Source organism: Mercenaria mercenaria, chromosome 3, assembly GCF_021730395.1.
Source record: "Mercenaria mercenaria strain notata chromosome 3, MADL_Memer_1, whole genome shotgun sequence".
Lineage (NCBI taxonomy): Eukaryota > Metazoa > Mollusca > Bivalvia > Venerida > Veneridae > Mercenaria > Mercenaria mercenaria.
In genome coordinates, this window is record NC_069363.1 from 88,858,442 (window position 1) to 88,879,712 (window position 21,271).

At 34.0% G+C, this 21,271-nt stretch overlaps 1 protein-coding gene across 2 annotated transcripts in view; it reads left to right on the forward strand.

The window, feature by feature from the left end:
• The window catches only part of LOC123525613 (adhesion G protein-coupled receptor L2-like), a 70,093-nt gene extending 51,035 nt beyond the window's left edge, over nt 1-19,058 (forward strand). For both annotated transcript variants that reach the window (XM_053539195.1, XM_053539196.1), the window contains 19 exons: nt 1,785-1,894; nt 2,369-2,575; nt 4,029-4,203; nt 4,637-4,720; nt 5,014-5,107; nt 5,985-6,093; nt 7,330-7,385; nt 7,745-7,871; nt 8,482-8,594; nt 9,343-9,448; nt 10,092-10,242; nt 10,410-10,491; nt 11,117-11,183; nt 11,619-11,704; nt 12,272-12,398; nt 13,067-13,108; nt 13,595-13,654; nt 13,951-13,978; nt 14,518-19,058. In XM_053539195.1, the coding sequence (XP_053395170.1) occupies nt 1,785-1,894; nt 2,369-2,575; nt 4,029-4,203; nt 4,637-4,720; nt 5,014-5,107; nt 5,985-6,093; nt 7,330-7,385; nt 7,745-7,871; nt 8,482-8,594; nt 9,343-9,448; nt 10,092-10,242; nt 10,410-10,491; nt 11,117-11,183; nt 11,619-11,704; nt 12,272-12,398; nt 13,067-13,108; nt 13,595-13,654; nt 13,951-13,978; nt 14,518-15,386 (2,693 nt within the window). In that variant the 3' untranslated portion in view covers nt 15,387-19,058. The remainder of the gene's footprint in view (nt 1-1,784; nt 1,895-2,368; nt 2,576-4,028; nt 4,204-4,636; nt 4,721-5,013; nt 5,108-5,984; nt 6,094-7,329; nt 7,386-7,744; nt 7,872-8,481; nt 8,595-9,342; nt 9,449-10,091; nt 10,243-10,409; nt 10,492-11,116; nt 11,184-11,618; nt 11,705-12,271; nt 12,399-13,066; nt 13,109-13,594; nt 13,655-13,950; nt 13,979-14,517) is intronic.
• The last annotated feature ends 2,213 nt before the right edge of the window (nt 19,059-21,271 follow it).

Below are 21,271 nucleotides of genomic sequence, written 5' to 3' on the forward strand. Positions count from 1 at the left end.
AGAGATAGTTCTAAGCATTTCTATAAAGCAAGATTTTTGTACTTAAGTTAGTTAAATAAAAAAAACTTCGATGAAGTTATGACACTACCATTTTATAAGATGGGGTATATCTAAAATTGCCAAACGAAATTTACATTGATGCTATTTCTATTTTTCCTACATGTGACACCTAATGTACAATCGTTTCATCGATATTATGAACCAATCCAACGTGCGCAAGTTTTGAGCACGCCCTTTCTTTGTAACGACACTTACATACCTGTCAGTTTCACTGTCATGTGATAAGTTATTTCTTTGCACCATGCTTTATTTGATCCGAAGATGTCTGTGTTTTAAGGTGGCATATTTCTGCCACCCACATATCCACTTATTTGTGTAGCCATTTTTCTCTGAAAATGTCATATAGGCAGTTATTATCTGGCAAGTGGTAAAATTGCCTGTTATCCAGATAATTATGTTAACAGGACAAAACTGCCTGTTAGTGCATAAATAAATGGTTATTGTGAAAGTTTTCTTGATATCAAGTTAATATTCGTACCCAAATTGGCGATTAACGGCTAGACTTTTCGTCCCACCGCTAATGGTTTGTGCAACTTATAGATATGATTTTTAATATTCAGAAGGAATGATAAATTTGCTTATTTATTATGCCCCTTTATGTATTTTCATTCATTCCGTAATAATAGGGGACGAATACGGGATATTGCCAATCATATCTGATTAAGTGACAAAAATCAAGATACCTAGTTAACGAAAGTGAATATGTGGATGGCAGCAATGGACACCAACAGACAGTTTTGTCTGGTTAAGATACTTATGTGGTTAACACGCTGATTTGTCACTTGCAAGATGATAACTGAATAAGTGACATTTTTACGAAACATTTCGTGATAAATAAGTGGATATGTGGTTGGCAGAAATATGCCACCATAATGTTCACATGTTCCTAAAATCTTTAAAGTTTTAACATGAAAATTATGCAGCTTTTCGGTATTAAAACTACTTGTTGGTTAAAGTTTGTAATGAGCTACAAGAGAGGGAATTGTTATCATATAAACTTGATGTATTGCCTATATTTTTATATTGCAAAAGAAAGTGTAACATGCTCTTTGCTTTTTTTCGCCTTCCGAGGAAATTGGTAGCTTTGGCGCAAAATATATATTGTATATGTTCAGCATTAATTCAATGTGTTATATAACTGCAGTTGAATATTATATTATTGAACTTAAACGTTTCAGGTGGCCCTTAAATATTGATATCCTTCAATTCTTTTTAAAGCTGTCTAAAGAAAAAACGACTTCCAGGACGGTGTTTTTTGTTTCGTGTGAACGGCAAGACTATGGATTCTTTGTATTAAAAAAGAAATAAATTTAGACTGAATTCAAGATAATTTGAATACTGCTATGACATTTGTTATTTTAATGGTTAATGTTTATGCCATGTATGGTTGATAGATTGTTATATATATTATTTCAAAAAAAAATAAAGTATGGAGATTGCATTATGTGATGTAAATGGTTAAGTTTCTCTGATTTGTGAAAAAGACCGAACAGAGCTATTTCATCTTCTGCAAGCATGTAGTTTACAAAGTTTAACTGAGCTTCAAGAAAGAAACACCAAAGTCCTGTTCTTTACTGATTGGACAATTCGGGAAAAAAATCGTTCAATTTAACTTTCTTTAATTAGTTCTTGGATTTTGTTTGTAAAATTAGTGTTTACTGCAAATCAACGGATCATTGGACTTGTTATAATAATTTCTTATTATGAGTCATTTATTTTGATAGGTTATGCCAGGAGACATTGTGAATGTGATGCGTCATATCGACATTGCAAGTGGGCGGAGCCAAACTTTTCAAAATGCCAATCATTACGGCTCATTCATACTTACGATGAAGTAAGAATATTTGTCTTATATATAACTTGCTATAATTAGATTGATTCATACCAAATATTCATGTAGGTATTATTATACAATTCAAGATTGTCCATATACAATGTCAATAGCTTCTGTATATGTTTTGTAATAGTGCCTCTCATTATGCATTAAGTTATGACAATCGGCAAATTACGTGGGCTTCCGATTCGGCATTCTCCGTTTCTTTTTACGGGAAGCTATTTACAAGGTAAGCTACATTAACATCCGAAGAAAGCCGAATTGCGTAATCACACGGAAATTGCCGAGTGTCCTTACAAATCTACTATTTAAAGTATTCGGTAGTATAACATCCTAATGTTTTCTTTTTTTTATAAAGAAATTGAAATGTGTTGCACAATCTTCAAAAACTTAAAAAGAAACACATTTTTATTGGTTTGCAATTGCAATTTGATTTTAGTAATTTAAGTGAAAATAAAATATTTTTGATTTTAGTTGGAACTTCTCCGCAATGGCTATCAACAGACGAACTTGTCAGACATATTTGATGACTTGTACAAATTTACCTTGTCGAAGAACAAAGATGCTATCCTGTTTTCGGGAGATGTAGATATGGTAGCTGGAATACTAAAAGAGCTTATCAGTCATATGAAAACATTTCCTCAGCTGGTACAAAGAGACAAGATGAAGATTGAAGCCGGGGTATGCTAAGATGTACATGCTGATAAGAACTATTCCTTAATAAGAATTAGATAGAAATGGAACGACCTTGATAAGCAATCACAAAACAACGCCATTAAAACAGTACAAGGAATATTGAAAAATATCAAATTTTAATGTAAAATAAAATCAGCTTCTTATACCCCCTAAAGTAAATGAATAAAGTGCATAATGTTTGTATCAGACATAAAATACATTTAAACAATAGAGCAAATCATTGGAAATAACATCAAACAAGCCCTTATTACGCGGTTCCAACAAAGAGGTATTGAGTCGTACTTGTGTTTTTAAACATCTTGAATATCCCACTACATCGTATGGGGATAAGGTATATTAGAAAATACAAGAAGACTTTTTAAAGATTTAAACTTTGATAATAAGCTCCCACATTTGTTAACAAGTTGCTGTCTGTAGGCAGTTCACCAGAAATATGAAAAAAACGTATTCAGCAGAACTATTAAAAAGTTTTCACAAAATCTTGTTGAAAATTTATATTAGGTAAATCGTCTAAACGTTTATGGTCTGATACCTAAACAAGAGATAAACAGGGGAAGGAGTTGACAAAAAAATAATGTTCAAATCTTATTTTTACCACTTTTCTCACATTTTACTACCATATGCAATTTAAAGAGTGTGTAAGATTTCTAAATTTGACGAGGGCCGTGCACGGTTGTAATATTTTGTAGTTTGTTTTGTTCGGTTTAACGTCGCATAGGCACAGTTTAGGATATATGGCGACTTTCCGGCTTTGATTTTGGAGAAAGATTAAAGAAGCCCCTTTGTGCATTATTTTATCAAGGGCGGGTACCTGAGTAGAACCACTGACCTTCCGTAAACCAGCTGAATGGCTTCCTCACATGAAGAAATTCAACGCCCCGAGTTAGGCTCGAACCCGCATTGGTGACGGGCAAGTGATTTGAAGTCAGTCACCTTAACCACTCGGCAGCGGATGCCCACATTATTTTGTAAGCCTGTTTTTTGTATGGCTTGATAAGAAAATCCCTATTTGCTACTTAATATATAATATTTCAGAATCGTTTTTAACTCTGTTGTTTTATACACTTGACACACCATAAGGGTGGTTTGACGATTCACCCAATGTTCCTGTAATTCCAAATATAGCCATTATAATAGCATGATTTTGTTCAATAAAATCACCTCTGTCTGTCTCTTTTAATTGATTAAGTATATCATGTATTTATTATATAATAGTACATAAAAATATCCTTTTAGGATCACTTTATTATATGAACCTGTATCAAACAGTTCAACCTAGCTTATTAAGAAGCCACTTACCTTAAGCATCTGGTCAGCTTACAACCCGAATATTAATATTTCTGATTTTCATTTCTCTGGAGCAGTCAGATTGTGTCACTTCTGTACTTTCTTTGCACTCTTTACTCATGTTTGACTGTAGCTATATGACTTATTCAAGCGTCTTGTTGATCTCCTTGGAGAAATTCTACATAGATCGTCAATGGCTACCCCTGATGAGAAGTCTGATATTCTGGTTGGGCCAAGTGTTGTACAGACAATTCACAACCTTGTTACAGGAGCAATTGAAGAACTCCAGTTTTCTACACCATTGAAAATTTTGTCATCTGTCTTAGGTAGAAATATTTTATTCACAATATCTTAAAAAGCGGATATTATTCTTTCATTTCATTTGAGACCCTCTTGCTCAGCGTTAGGCAATGTTTTCGAACAGGAAATCAGTTACGAATATGGTTGACCATAGACAAAATTCAAGCTGAGCATGCCAATTGAAGTGTCTTTGATGGAAAGATTTTATGATGCAACATTGTTACTTTAAAACTGTCCCATGAAAGCAAATGTTGAAAACAGTTATATTCCATCCGTTATCAGATGATATGAAAGGTAAAGTGACTTGGGACCGTATATCCAAGGACTTCTTATTTAAAGAACTCTGTGTTGAAAATATCTCTAGTTTACAAAACTTATTTGTGACTGTTCATTTATAAAATTTATTTATTTACCGCTGTGTTTGAAAATAAATTAACAATCTATCTCTTCTTTAACAAGATATGATAGAAGAAACATTGACAGAGGTTCCGTGTGCAACATGTGATACAGGCTATGCAACAAAGCATCAAACTGAAGACACTGGTAAATATAAGGACTTATTGCAGTCCAGTCTACAAGTAGGTCTTGCAGATATGGTGCAGCAAAATTTTTATATCTTCATTTTAGCATATTTTGATGTCAAAAGAGATTATGGCGTTAGAAGTCACGCTCAAACCGCTGTACAATATCTGTAAAAATTCGTCTAAAATGTTGAATTTGTTCATTCATACGAATCACCTTGTACAAAAAATTTATTAGGGGCACTATCTGTGTATAATTTATGATGCAAAAAATGAAAACGCGCAAATGATTGATAGTTTTGTCATTTTTTTCAGTTCTACCTATGAAAGTGAAGACGTTTACAGTTCGATCGCGATACCTTGTTGATCTGCTTTCTTACAGAGATGCGATCAACAACAAAGCAAACAGGTTTGTTTGTCAACTAGTTTTGGTATTCGGAATAAACTGGTTTGTAATAAGCGAAGTTCATAACCTCTAGAATGCAGTTGATGCATTTTCGACTATCAGTTTTGTAAGCAGAGTTTATGTTAAGAGTTTTATCTATTTTCAGTTTTTGCTCGCTTTGGAATACAAATTGCTGTCTTGTAATTCATCGATATCATGACATTGTAGTAAATATAAATTGATAGAATCATAGGCAACGCCATTGACTTCAATTAAAGTACTGACACGAGACTTAATTAGTTTAACATAGGCTAAAGACCACCAATGAACAGAGACCACCTGGTTGGAACTATCGCTGGATTTGTTTCCTATTTTAACATGTACAATGTATTTCAGCATGTGACTAAAGACAACAAAATTACATTTTGTCTCTCCAAGGGGTGGTCTTTATATATAAGTTAGACTGTAGTAGCTTTTGTTTGGGCGTGATTTGAAACTAGGTGGTTTATAAAGTTTAGTGCATTTACGTACATAAGTGTTATTATGATACAGTTAATTACACGTTATATTACTGAAAAAGGCCGGTGAGTATTTAAAGTATACATGCTGATTATTTAAATAATTTAAATAATCATTTGCTAGAAGTATTTAAATGCAGTGTAATAGTATGCATTTTATGATTAGCCTTTATCATTTTACAATTCGAGGGTTCAACGCAATAAGGGCGTATCTACATATGATTATTATATGTAGATACGCCCTTATTGCGTTGAACCCTCGAATTGACAGATGGGGTGTCAGTTACAATCTCACAATCGGCATACGTGGCATTAAATCATTGCCATTAGCATGGCACATCGGCCTTCCAAAAATTTACACTTGTTTACTTTATTTCTTTCAGGATTGAGTTTACGCCAGTTTCAGCAGTTTATTCTGTAGCACACCGAAATGAGGACATCACAAACTTCAGAAATCCAACTGCTAGAATCGTGATCAATCATAACACGGATGTAAGTAGTTTATTGTTCCCCAAAAAGTACTATATTGAAATAACACGTGTTCCTTGGCCAGCTCAATATCTTCTTAACCATTTCCGTAAACTAGCATCAAGCGATATATCTCATCAAGACGACGTGCAAGGCACACAACCTAGGTCATTAGATTCCAGGTCAAGGTAATATTTGGAGGAGGACAATTGTCGGTTCCGTATTATCTAATCGGCTTGGAAGATGACTTCAATTCAAGACGATGTTTAGAGACCATGACCCGGATTACTAAGCTTTGGGTCAGGGTTACACTTAGAGGTCAAATATTGCATCAGTTGTTTTCTGGCAACAATCAGAGTACACAAGCCAAGTCACTAGCTCTAAAGTCAATGTCTAGTATGTACATAGTGGTCAAAGGTCAAACGGCTTGAATTTGTATCCATTAATAATTATGTTCTTATCCACTGGAAGGATTTTCATAAATCTAGCATCAGTTGGTAACTTAACCAATATGATATACAAAGTGGTCAACCCAAAGTCACTAAATTCAACGTAAGGTTCACACTTGAAAGTGAAAGATACTACCACAACGCTGAACGTGTCCGTGTGTCAGAGTGGTGTACAGTGTTATTAATCGCCTTTGGCGTTAGCTCTAGTTCTATTTATTGTATAATGAAAATAGTTGCATCGACGGTCATAACACCTATTTTTCTTGAATAACATGCTTGCTATTTTTGACTAGGAAGAAGAAAAGTGTGTATTGATGTAAAAGAAAGCCGTAATTTGTTATGTAAAATCATAAAAATGTGTGAAAGAAAACACTAAATTAATTAGAAAAATCTAAAACCATATTATGTATAGAGTGCAGATATGAATAATACAAAAAGGAAAGATACATTCTTTTTTCTAAAGAAATTCAAATGTAATTTCAACCTGGCTAAATTTACCTATAACATGTATGTCAAGTAACCAGTTTTGGTGATAATACGCAAAAAAAGTGTCTTGAGCATGGCAATTGAAATACTATAATTGTCCTAATTATGCTTCCCAATAAAAGTTTATAAAATGTTTCTATGGCAATCAGGAAAGACCGATTTTGTGTTTCGTTGGTGATATCTTAATCAATCTTCCTTTACGTCAAAAAGTCATAACAAAATGCTAAGCTTTAATTAAAAAAAAGACTACGAAATCTAATCAATAAACGAAAATAATTTGATATTAATCCATAATTTTGTGTTTTTATTTCTATCTGCCTTTCAGGCAAAAGTTTTAAGATCTAACACAACAGTGTGTTTGAAGTGGGCATTTGATATCCGGTAAGTGCTTCCATTATTTGATTTAGATGAATTTGTTACCAAAATTTGAATATTAACAAAGTATTTACAATGATATATGAATTCGTATTCTTATATATTCTGGTCCAGTCCATTCAATATCTCTGTAATAGAATTCTGCTTAGGCAGGTGCTAAGGGCGTGAGGGGTTTTTCGCTTTTCATGAACAGACTCAGTTAAACCTAGTCTGCTTTTATTTCGCTTGGTTGCATTCTATGCTTCCAAAGGACCTTTCTACAACATACAGCATTGCCACATAAGAAACATTAGAATAAGCCTTTTACTATTTCGGAGAATAAAATTTGAAGCCAACATGGAAACATACAGACCTCTGTCTTGCAGACACATCTACAGTGGGATGTGGACTCAGGAAGGATGTGTAACAAGGGAATCTCACCGGGATAGAACTGTATGTGAGTGCAGACTGCCCGGTCACTTCATAGCTGGAATGATTCCATCAAATATAACTGTAAGTATTGTTATTTGCTGTCCAATATTTTTTGGTTATTTTCTTGGACAGTCACTTATAAAGCTTGACTTTGTTTTTGGTATTTGTATTAATATTGTAATGGTGAAGCATGAAAAGTTAGCTTATTTTAATACATCTAATAATGACATTTTCTGTTTCAGTGTCAAATTACTACTTGATGATATTTTCATTTTGTGTTATTTTACTTTTATATCTTTTGGATAGCTATAAAATGTTTTGATATATTTTCGTTACAGTTTTTCTTTGATTAATGCCATCCTAATCTTAGACAGCTTATGTACTGATGATGTATTTCCAATGCTGTGAAGACCCGTTTAAATTGAGAAATAGAAATAGAAAACGTCTTTTCTGACTACCGACGAGATATTTATGTTTTATAAAAAATAATCTTTTTCTATTTTTTCACTATTTCGCTTTACTATCTTATCAAATTCTCTCTTAGCTCTGAAGGATGATATTATATAAAATTTATGTAGCCTCATGAGTCTCTCCTATGCAGCTGATAATTTCTTTTTTTACTGTCCGCTATGAACAAAGCCTACGGTCTAAATACAGATAGTCTTTTTCAATCTGTTGAATTTTTTTTCAGGATGTATCTCAAATACATTTGGTGAACGAAATAAGCTTACCATTCATCATCAGTTATTCCGTTTCACTTGTATTAGTGATAATTGCATGTGTCGTTTATATTAGAACCATCAGGTAAGCGCTCATCTTTTGAACTCGTAATAATGTCTTCTTGCAAAGATAGTTGTCCAATTGTAATGAAGTTGTTGGCCGAGTGTACTTAATAAGGTTGCATCCAGTCAGAAACCAAGACCGACCTATTCTTTCATATTATATGATTTTAATGACAATCACTGTCCTTACACTATTATAACGGGGTAATTTAGTCAGTGGATAGGCGGACAATGCAAAGTCCTTATCAAATATCAAATAGTTCCGTCGTAATGCTGCATTAATTTCTTCTTCCAACTATAACAGACATGAATGTTCAAATAATGCAAATGTCGGTGTCAGTTCATAACATGTTCCTCAAACATGTTGTCTATCATGGTAGCACCATATTAATGTTTCCTTTGTGGATCAAATATATTATCTTCCTGCCTTAGCAATACATCACAGTAAGAGGTCCTCCATGACCGGGTGGTTAAGATCCCTGCCTTTTAATCACTTGCCCTCACCGATGTGGGTTCGAGCCTCTCTAGGGGCGTTGAATTCTTCATGTAAGGAAGGCATCCAACTAGCATACGGAAGGTCGATGGTTCTACCTAGGTGTCCACCCGTGATAAAATAATGCATGGAGGGGCACCTGGGGTCTTCCTCCACCATTACAGCTGTAAACAGTAATAAAAAGTTGTCTTACACATTATTCCATGTATTATTAATCTCCTTAGCAGAAGTTCTGATTGAAATAGCTTTCAAAACTTGAATTTTTATTTTGTTTCAGAAATTTGAATATAGAGATTCACACGGTACACTTCAGTTTTGTCATTAGCATTGTGCTTGCTACTGCGGTCCGTGTCATCTGCTTGATTCATGTCAATGCTAGCCAGGTAAGAAGAAAAATGCTGTTTTTACTGTCCATATTTGCCAAGCTAGTATAATGAAAATGTTTTCTTTTTTATTTGCTTGACGTTGATTCAAAACAGTAGAGCTATATTATGAAGATCGGTTAATCTAACCAGTATTCCTAGATACCAAATCAGAACTTCCATGTCCTCTACTAGTAAACATGAATTAGATCAGGAGGGCGAGTGATTTGAGATAATATTGTTTTCTGTAAAATCGTCACTTTTGTAGTTTCATAAATGTATTGTTAGAACAATACTAAAATGATGTGCTAACAAGCGTAACAACCAAAATATTTTAAGGTTAAAAAGAAAAAAGGGTACATGTAACTCCCTGCAGACCAAAACCCTACAACAGTATATATATATGTGACGTTGGTAACAGCCATATTTACGGGTGATTTTGGATACAATTTTACTAATTCCTATCGCTGTATTAACACTGGTCAGTGAACCCAGGCCGTTCTTTCTACAGTCTGTGATAGAAACGGGTTGTCTAGATGAAGCAAATTCAGTGTCATCCTTAACCATTTTTTCTTTTCATTACAAATGTTTCGTATTATAATACAAGCCAAACAATATTTTTTGTGTGTATAAACTATTAACAAACTATAGTTTCTTTTTATAGGTCCTAACCGAAGTTCTCGGAAGCACGCTGACGTTTTCATTTTATGTAGCAGTTACGGCCCTTTCTCTTGAAATGTTTCACCTTTTCGTCATAACTTACAACATCAAGTTGATTCTCATGACAAAACTGAAGTTTATCATCGTTTGTTGGGGTAAGTTGTGTGATTTTCCACTTTCGTTTTTCGAGTTTTATGTGCATTTGCGTTGCTAAACAAGAAACAATCTAAAACAAGATGTAGATATTCCAGATGTGTCTCCGCGGCTAGCGGAACAACTTTACAACAGCCGCCCTTATCTGAACATTATATTTCTTTTTCAGGCATTCCATTTATTTTGATGATACCAACAATTTTTGTTTCAAAGTACCTTGATAATGATGATCCATACTCCTGCCATGCAATGTAAGTATATGTACATTTTTATATTAATTTCATGCGTAAGTATTAACATAATGATGAAAACAGATTTGTTAATATCGTTAGTACCTATTTGAACATTGTTTTCGAAGCATTGCAGTAACATATATATATTATTATGTTCTGTAAAGCTACATACAGACATTGTAGAGATATACTGTTAAGAGAATATGCAGTAAAATCTCCGAGAAGGAGGGAGCTTAGCGACTGGCCGCGGTTTTCTTATATATTGTACATTTAACCTCTTTTTGATTTAGTCTATCTACTGCATTAACAATGCAGGTCTGAATAGGTGAGCCTCGTAACAAAGTTCTATCTGTTGAAAAGGCTTTGAACATTTTGAAAATATCTGGCATATATACGCCACTCTTTCTTAAATGATTAGCAATTGAAGACGCAGGGTGAACACTTTTTGTTTAATGATAAGTACAGTGATTATAGTAGTTATCAATGTTCATTTCAACATGATTATTGGCCGGCTTGTAAAAAAAGATGTAAGGCGACTTTTATGTCGTCTGCTTTCGAGTTTATCCACATTTAGAAATCACAGTATATTTACGACAGACGACTTTCTAAACAATAACAACCTTACATTATGATATACCAACAGTTGCTGGATGTATCTGGGATCGAGGCAGTTGTTGGTGTTCGTTTTAATACTGAGCTTGAACCTAAGTGTAAGTATGTACGTGATTGTCGTTTTTTTTTAATGTGCTTCATTTTCAAAAACAAACGCGTCAAAAAAGTAAAATTGGATTTTTTTTATTGAATATGATTATAATGTTTCTAAACGTTTTGCATCATTTTCAAAAACAAACACACATTTAAGGTAAAGTAGATGGAAGGCAGTATTCAATATTTAAAGTTTCTTCAGCGGTTGTGCAGTCTGGATGACTACTGCTTGCGTATTGTGTCTAATTCCCAATTTGCACATAATTATGATAGGGGACGTTTTTTCATTATTTAAATGTTGCCTTTATTAACATTTTAAGATATGTTCAGTTGGTTATATTTCGTCTTTTCTCACTTAGAAATGAACCTACTCATATATTTTTACACTTTCACATATACATTGTGCTTTGTGATTAAACTAACTGATTGATATTTTTTAGATTTACATTCTTTTGCTCATACTCTGCATTTGCTCACTTCGAAAGTGGACAGAAGAATGGCGGTATGCAGAAAAACAAACATATGTGTAAGTTATAATTACTGTGTGAAATTATGACTTTGGACATTTTATTGAACGTCACATTTATTTTATACTAATTGAATTTAAAATGGACGTGAAAGGTCATAAAATATCACTGTTCCACAGAAAATCAATTTTGATAGAATTGCATTAAGTACTAATCTTGTTTTGAAATATTATATTTTAGTACATTCACAGAGCAAGCATATTGCAATATTACTTTCTTTTCATCCTTTTATTATTGAATCGAAAAACAACCCATAATCATATTTCATCTTAATGTACAGTAATGAGATTTAAATGAAGGTCCTTTGGAAGTATAACTAGCAACCAAAGAAAATAATAGACTCGGTTTGATAGAGTCTGTTCATGAGAGGTAGTGAAATGTGCATCACCTCTCACGCCCCTTAGCACCGGCTTAAGCGGAATTCTATTATATAGATACTAAAGGGACTCGATGATCCCAGAGGACTAGAAAATATAACAAAATAAGTCTTATTAAATTGCAAGATTTTAATTCAGTACAAAAAACATAAAATATCATGCCTAAAATCTATAATTTTATTTCAACAGGAAATCCATTCTAAAGAATTCCATTTTATTCCTATTTTTGTTGTTGACGATCGGATCCGGTGTGGATCTAGAGCCATGGAGTAACATGCCACACGTTGCCTGCAATATTACATTCCAGTTATCTTTAGTGAGTTAACATTAATATTACTTATTTTCGGGATATCGAGTACGATTGAAAATAATACATGTAGAGATTAAATCACCATTGCTGATGTTCAACAAGGCGGGAAAAGCTTTTTTTAAATAGAAAAATTGGTAAGCACAACTAAATTTAATGGTGAACTGTTGTGATCGCTTTACACAATTCATTGTCAGTCCACCAGTTTTAATATTAACACTGAGGACCTATTTCTGAGAATCACGAAACGCGCAAAGACAGTATATTGCCAGAGCTTTTGGAGGCAAGACTGTGGTTATTTCTCATTTGTCAAAATGCTTTTTGTTCCATTGCGAATATGTTTGATGCAACATTTTTTCTGAATGATCTTCCGGATATATACAGAGCAAATATCAACAAGGAGGTTTTTCTTAACGGGCAAAAATGCTATGACGTTGAATTGCATTGTAGCTATGGTTGCTCTTTTCGATAAGACACTGTCCAGATTAACAGGAGCTGTCGAGACCTTTAAGAACCCGCAATAGTGTGCATAGATGTACCAGGACCTAAATTTTTAAGAGGTGATAATGTATCTCATGCTTTTGATGCGACTTCAAATCCAGCAGAACAAACTTCTGTATCTTATACGTCTGTATCTAGATATGAAGATGTAACGCGGCTTTATTTTGTGTTTTCAGTGCATGTTGGTGCTTATAATTCGCTGCATTATAAATAAGCATGTAAGTAAAAAATCAAACACTTTGTCTTTTTGACCATATTTTCCACAGATCATATTCTTTACACTCCTGTTCTTCACATTTCTAACGTGATGAATGTTGCTAAGCAGATAGGGGATTGAATCATTTATGTAATAGCTCAGTAATATTTTTTCCGCTAAAAATCATGCATATGTGAGCTGACATAGATATGGCATGCCGATTGAAAGTACTTCTTGTAAAATTCAATATTTTGACAGTCGTACATGGTTTTACTATATTGTTGTTTTCTTCTATGTAATAATTATAAGCATGACTTTAAAATATGTACTCAAAATGGTTTTTAGTCTATGAAACAAGCAATCAGTAAAGTATTTAATGATCTTTCAGTAATAAGAATAATTTGATGAAACGATTGACAGCCGTAAACATTGCTCGATTCAGACAAATTATGATTGTGTTGTTACAGTATCATTACCTACCTTTCATTATATTTTCGTTGGCTTCCAGGTGCGATATTTATGCATTCGAATATGTTGTGGAACTCCCAGACGGGAATCTACATTAAAGGTATTATCCCTGCGATAACTTATTCTCGTGACTTTCGCATAAGCCAACAAACCAAAAATCGTATGCCGATATTTCGTAAGAAATTGTTGTTCTGTGCAATGAAAAAATAATTTGACATGTACATTGATAAATGTTAGTCATATAGTTTGTTTGAAGCAGTGTTATGACATCCAGATTCATCGGTAATGAACTTGTTTAGTTACGGTCAAATATTAAAGCTAGCTAGTTATTCATACTTTGCCGACGATGCATAATACCATAGTCTAAAATCATTAATAAAGTCATTTTACTTTCAGGACCAGGCCAATTACAAATCATTCCGTGGTAAGTCCTAGCTTAAGATAATAATTGCATTGAGAGATAAACACGGAGAGAGAGAGAGAGAGAGAGAGAGAGAGAGAGAGAGAGAGAGTGATTATTGGTTCAAAATGCTTTAATACCTAAAATAAGTGACATAAATGGATCTTACATAGTTCTCAAAAGGCTGAATTGAAATTTTTTATCCTACTACACTCCCGACAGGGGTATATAAGCTTTGAAAAGTCTGCAGCAGTGGAACTTTCGTTTTATACTATAGTTTTGAATATGCGTAGTAAATAGTAAGTTAGTATTTCAGATAATATTGGGTCTTCCAATAGTGTATTTAAACAAACAAAACTAACACTGTTTAACTGTACACCAAATGTCGTCGTTAAGGGCAGTGATAGGGGTCTATTAAATCCTGTTGTAGTAATTGTGTCTTTCTCAATTCTTAAGGTTGAATGCGTTATTTAACTGAAAAATTAGTACGTATGGCGCAGCTGAGGCCATCGATTCATTTCTGATTGATGTGTGTTATGACATGTATTTTGATTCTCTTACAGCCTTTATTGAACCTACAAGGGTAAATAATGTTGTGATAAGCCAGGAGGAAGACAATGTGTCGAAGTACTATGATGAAGTTAATAGAACAAAATATACGAAAGAAAGAAAGAGGATGTTGTCCTCCCTGCTTGGAAGCGGTTCCAATGGTTCAGGCCCAGAATCGCGCCGCTCGGCGTCAGGCGGGAGTACCGCAGAGACTTCTGTAAGCTATAATTCTAGCAGTGGTGGATCAAAGGAGAGTACATCGCCTTCTTTGCTGATGAATTTCTTTAGCCATAGCGGAACTGACTGTGGCATTTTAATAAATGAATACTCGAAAAGTACATCGAGTGTTGGCGCTAGTGGTAGTGTAAAAGACGATATCCAACCAGCTTTACAAACTAATGATTCCAATATCATCATTGATAAACGTGACAAAAGTAAATCGGTCAGTTCCAAATGCAATAAAAAAAAGTCTAACGTTATTATCGAGGGAAAATGTAAACACACTAATCCTAAATTGGAGGTGCATTCCTCGGCTATGAATGAACTGTCGTTTACACATATTGATCATGAATTTAGAAATCAACCGGAAGATACTCATGCTACTGAAAGCAATAATAAACAACAGTCAAGTAAGAGTATATCAGAACCTAATAATAGTCATTCAAACCAGTATAACATACATCATATCCCTCTTATACATGGAACGCCTGAAAAAGATTTTTTGTGCAATCAAGAAGACTTAAGTGGACATGATGACTCATGCGAAGAAATCGATAGCTTAGAAGGTGGGGCAGATGATAATGTCAGAGAATGCTGTGCCCTCTTAAATCATAATGAGGACGACATAAGTGATCTTGAAGATGACAAATCCTCTTGCAGTTAAAATGTTTGTGTGTCAAAAGGATAATGGTATTTCCTTTCCCTGCGATAAGTGAGGAGACAAAGTGTCATTGCACCCTGCTTTTTTTCATTACAGCATCTTCCTTTCAGGTACAGTTAATATCATGAAAGTGATTGTATTGAAAAATGTTCTGTGTACAGATTGGATTCTGATATTGTTATTTCTTTATTGACCTGAATAAATTGTAAATAACGGGTATGCGTGAAGATATGTTTTTATACAATTCTTTGTGTTCATTTTCAATGGCATATTTTAAAGTGGCATTGGTATTTTAATTCTGGGTTATAGTTATAATTTTCATATTTTGCCTTTTAATTGAATGATTTCAGCTTGCTTGTAAATTGTTGTAACAGTTATAATAACATTGGGGTTTTGTACTATTATTACTTAACATTTTGGTATTAATGTTTGATCTGTGTTCGTTACCCGATTCGAATACTACATTTACGTGATGGTTATCATAAAATGTTGAGTCTGAATAAAACTGTTATCAGAACTTAACCTACCGGACTTATATTGTCAACACTGTTAACCGAAGCATTGTTTACCTAACGGTAACAGTCGAGTTGCTACATATCGCTAGAACTGAAAAACAGCACGTGTGTACATTTAATTAGGAAATAATGTATAGAAACCCCATGTTTTAACGTTATCAAAGCCCGAAAATAAATAGTTATACATACATGTACATTTAACCAATTTGAGTGCATTAATTTAAGTCAAACACGATTTTGCTATACATTATTTCGATTCTTATATGCTCTTAATATAAAACAGTAGATAGAATGTACTAGCGCTCTCTCTTGGTCGCAACAAACATGTTGCCGTCATCGCACGTTAATGTGACGTCATTTTAGCGTAAGCGTGTTTTAACAGATGCAAGCATATTAGAATGACCATTTAATGAAAAAAGATGATGAGAGTAAAACATTTACTGGATCTTGGTCGTATATGCCGTTTACCTTAAATATAACAATCATGTTGTGATATTATTATGACACCGGTGGAACTGATGCTTAGTATTAAAGAAGACTGTTTCGTTTCAAATCCTATTTTGTAATGTCTTTAACACCGCAGAAATGTACAGTATTACTGCCTGTTCATTGACAGATCTGTAAATCTGTAGTTCTTTAATTTTCGAAACTATATTAAGAGCCGCGCCATGAGAAAACCAACATAGTGGCTTTGCGACCAGCATGGATCCAGACCACCTGCGCATCAACGCAGTCTGGTCAGGATCCATGCTGTTCGCTAACGGTTTCTCTAATTGCAATAGGCTTTGCAAGCGAACAGCATGGATCCTGACCAGACTGCGCGGATGGTTTTCTCATGGCGTGGCTCATTATATCTTTTATGCAGTCTATGTACGCTGCCAGTTATTGTAAATTAGTGATTGATTTATACTGTTCATGAAAATGTCATAGATAATTATGATTTTATGTGTTCTTTTGTGTAAGATTAACACCGATACATATATTTTGCATAATATGTCTACATATTGCTTTTTAAAAAAAGCATTACAGTGCTTTAATATTTATTTTCTAACTTTTTTGTATACATTGTACACTATAACTTAATTGTTTTGTTGAAAAATTGCGTTGTCAAGTGAATTTATGTTATATGTTTTTCAGTCACAAATTGCTACACTTCAGTCTATTCTACGCTGGTTGGCAAAATACATGTAACATCGTTACATAAACAAAATCGGCGCTATTTAATTAAGCATTTTCTTTCTTAAAGTCAAGTTGATAGTCGCTACAATTAAATCTCAAGCAGATAAGTGTTAAAATGTATTTCTATGACTCTGAGGGTTGTTATCTTGCAAACCAGTAGTATCGCAATGTTTTACGCTATCTTGCCACAGATTCATTTATACATCGTTATACATCGATTGATTACTTTTTTGTGGGGAGGGGGACATATGAAATGTGCTTAATAAATAGGTCAAAATACATTGTGCTTCTTGCCAAGGAGTTTGGATCCACTAATATTTTGGGTTTGTTTTATGCCTAAGACTGTTAAATGTGATATTCTGTTAAAAAAGTTTTGCTTGTTATATTGACACAACTGAGGCTACATGACGGGAGATAAAGCCATTTAATAATTTAGTTATTATACATGCTGATTATTAATTTCCTGTGATATTGTTGTTATGTATGTATTGCTTTTCCATTTACATACTTTATTATGTGTTTACTTACTTACTTTGCATAATTCATTATATTCCTTTATGTGTTTTAATAGAAGCAGATGTTGTGAAGTTTGTTGTATCAAAACTGGCCATGTTAATTCATAATTTTAACATGTCCGAAACATTGCGGAATGATACCAGTTTCACTTGGTTTATGATTACATTTTTACTTGGACTTTATCAAAAACTCCTGTGTGTATCTTAAAAAATGAAACTTTTACTTTTTATAATATGAAGCACCCTTTGGGTGTGCATGGTCAAAAAACTGCATTTGATTTCTGAAATTGCTTGATAATGAGTCTAAAGTCGCTATATTTTTATTTTAAAAATGTTTCGTTTTTAGCAAGTGGAAACATGTATGTACTTTAGAATATAGGTTTAGAATTCCTGACGTCATGTTGAAATTATTAATTGCAGTATTGTAATATCAATTGCCTATTTCTGTTTATTACACATACACAAATATTCATTTGTTCTTTGGGCGCTCTTTCTCGCTTTGGACATTGCTAGATTTTACTTTTTTCTTGTCAGATATCTTCTTGTATTTATGGAATGCAGTTACGATACAGATCAGATATCCTTATTTTTTTCAGAGGTGGATTAATAAAATCCATTTAGTCCGTGGTTTTAACTTGTGCTACTGAATTTTTAACAAATAAATATATGTTGATAAAATATTCTTGCAACTAATAGTACTGTATATTTCAGTCGGTTGACGACTGAGTCGATATTCGGATAAACATCATTTTTACAAAATTTAGAAATTATTTCATTTCTTAGAATCTGAAAATCAAAATATGTAGATAAGCAGTTAAATAGTGTACAAAATGTTCTATGTAAACTAGGAGTTACGCTATACTACAAGGTAGTGGAGCCGTAATGACACTCGGCAATTTTCGTATAATTGCGTGGTCTGTTTTGGCAATTCGGCCTTCTTCGGAAATACTTATAGCTCAACGCGCACATGAATATCTGTAAAACCGGAAAATTCCGAAAAAATACGTAATTTGACGATTGTCATTTAGGACCAACTACCTTAAAAATTCCGATAAATGAATTCCGCTATTTCATAGACGATGTAATGACCCATTTTAGTGGTCGCATGTCCGATTAAATAGCATTGTTATAAGGAAACCTGCTTTTTGGTTTACGAATAAATTTAAAATTACGCTTTTTTTCTTCGTTGTATAACTTTTAGTCTAAGATAACAAACTATAATTATTGTCATTTTGATACATATGTTGGGTTAATACTCGTACAATGCTTTCTCCTCTCATTCTATATTTTAAGTATGCAGTGGGGGTTTAAGAGCTTTTTTTGCAAATTTTCATTCTCTTGAATAAATAATTACTTTTTGATAATAGTATGTTGTTATTTGTACATATGGTTAAATTGTAAGTTAAAGTATGCATATTTATGAATGTTGATGTTAAATAAAATGTCAGTTCATAACAGATGTGTTTTAAAGTTGCCCTATTGCTATTTCGTTGCCTATAATTATGTCCAAATGTAGTGACTTATGTTTAAACCTGCTAGGGTCTTTTTTCCACTCCCTGTTATATTATCCGCTGGAAATTGCAATAATGTCTCGTGCACATATACCCGGACACAAAAAAAACCTTCATACTTGAATCTATGATCGTGAAACATCGAATATTTCTATATTCTTCGTATAATACACTTGCGTTGCATAAAGGCCTAGGTGATCAGATTGGACTTCTATTGATTTCTTTAGTTTGCACTTGTCATGCAGGACGGCGATAACTCGACATCACTAGGGACGTCATGCTTTTGACACGAGATGCAGATAAAATACGAAGACATAATACAGTAAATAAAAAAGTTATGACAAGTACAATGAACAGTTTCTTCAAATTCGTCTTACATTTTGTTAAATACTTCATGCAGGATGGGTTCTACATCAGGATTGTAATATTATAATATAATACGCAAGAATCATGCAAAACGAAAGCTCTTCTACAAAGTGCACAACCTTTCGGCTTAGAGCCTACACTATTACACAGATTTGCTTTGCGTTTCCCAACAAAGGCGGAACAGTGCAGATATGGTTACTGTTATAACAAGCAAATTCGATGAATTGGTATCCCCTACCGAAAGGTTTTTTGGTGAGGAATGGCAAAAAATATATATCCGGCAAAAAGTTAAGGATGTTACTTGGAAGCAAATAATTTTAATAGTCAAAATCAATTTAACAGAAAATGAATGCTTTTGTTTTTGTTTGGGGTAGGGGGAGGCAGCGGGGGTGACCGGGTGAGGGTACAAAACATCACATGTTGATTATAAATATTGATGGAAAATTAACAATGAAAAAAATTAATGGTGGGAGGGGTGTTATGCATGATCGGGGTGGTGGTCATGACTCAGCGGAGTGGAGGAGTGAGGTTGGGGAACAGTACAACTTTGCATGTTGATAAATATTCATGGAAGGTTTGAAAAAATAAATAATAAAAAGGAATGATTTTTGTGGGGTGGGGGGTGGGGGGTGGATGTGAGGAGGAGGGGTGTGACCAAGGCAAAGTGGTGACCAGATGTGGGTACACAACTTGACATTTTTATAATAAATGTTCATGGAAAGGAATGAAGTTTAATGAAATTCTATCAATTGGTTGGTTTGTTATGTACAAATCTGAAGATTTTTAAACAATTAAAGGGCAATAACTCTAAGGAAAATTGACCAGTTAAAAAAATGACAGGCATCATCGAAGTATGTTGGTTCATATTTATTTCAAGTTTCATGAAATTTTACCAGCTTGTTACTGAGAAATGGCTGCAGACGTGGATTTTTCATTAAATCAAGGGAAATTGACTAATCCAAAAACATTGACGGGCATCATCGCAGTATGTTGGTTCATGTCATGTTTATTTCAAATTTCGTGAAATTCTACCTGCTAGTTACTGAGAAATGGCTGCGGACGGACATTATTTGGGCATTTTTTATTAAATCAAGGGCAATAACTCTAAGGGAAATTGACCAATCTAAAACAATCTTTACGGGCAACATCGTAGTATGTTGGTTCATTTCAATACCCCCTCCCGATTTCATCGGCTGGGGATAATAAACTTACATACTAGATAATGAGTAAGTGATGGGTGAACAGTGGGTTAGCTTAGTGAGTAGTACAGTTAAAGGTGTAACAGGCTGGTTATGAACTAGTAATTGGTTAGTAATAGATTAGTAATGGTTTATAGGTCAGTCACACTACACCGTATAGTGTTAACGGACGCCCAACGTACATAAAAATTGCGACGGGAAATGATCCGGCGAGGAAAGGCATCTCTCGCTGCTGCTCGGTGCTTTCGCGGTCGATGTATGGAGCGCATAAGACGCACAATGGCAGCAAGATTAACGCACATATATAGGACAGCAACGTTCAATTAAAGGATATCACCGTACTAGTTACGAACTTGTACATCGCAAAACGTAAGCGCAACGCATGAGAAACTGACAAAACGTTCTTGTCAGTTATTGTCCGTTGAACATACGTTACATCCGTTGCATGTCCGGTAGTAGTCCGGTCATAAAACAGGTCCACCGGATAAGATCGGATGCAAACCGGACAACAACAGAGTAACGAACAAAACGCATACCAGCCCATTGCTACCGTACATCTAACGGACAACTTTGTCCGGTTGTGTACGTTCTAAATTTTGATCA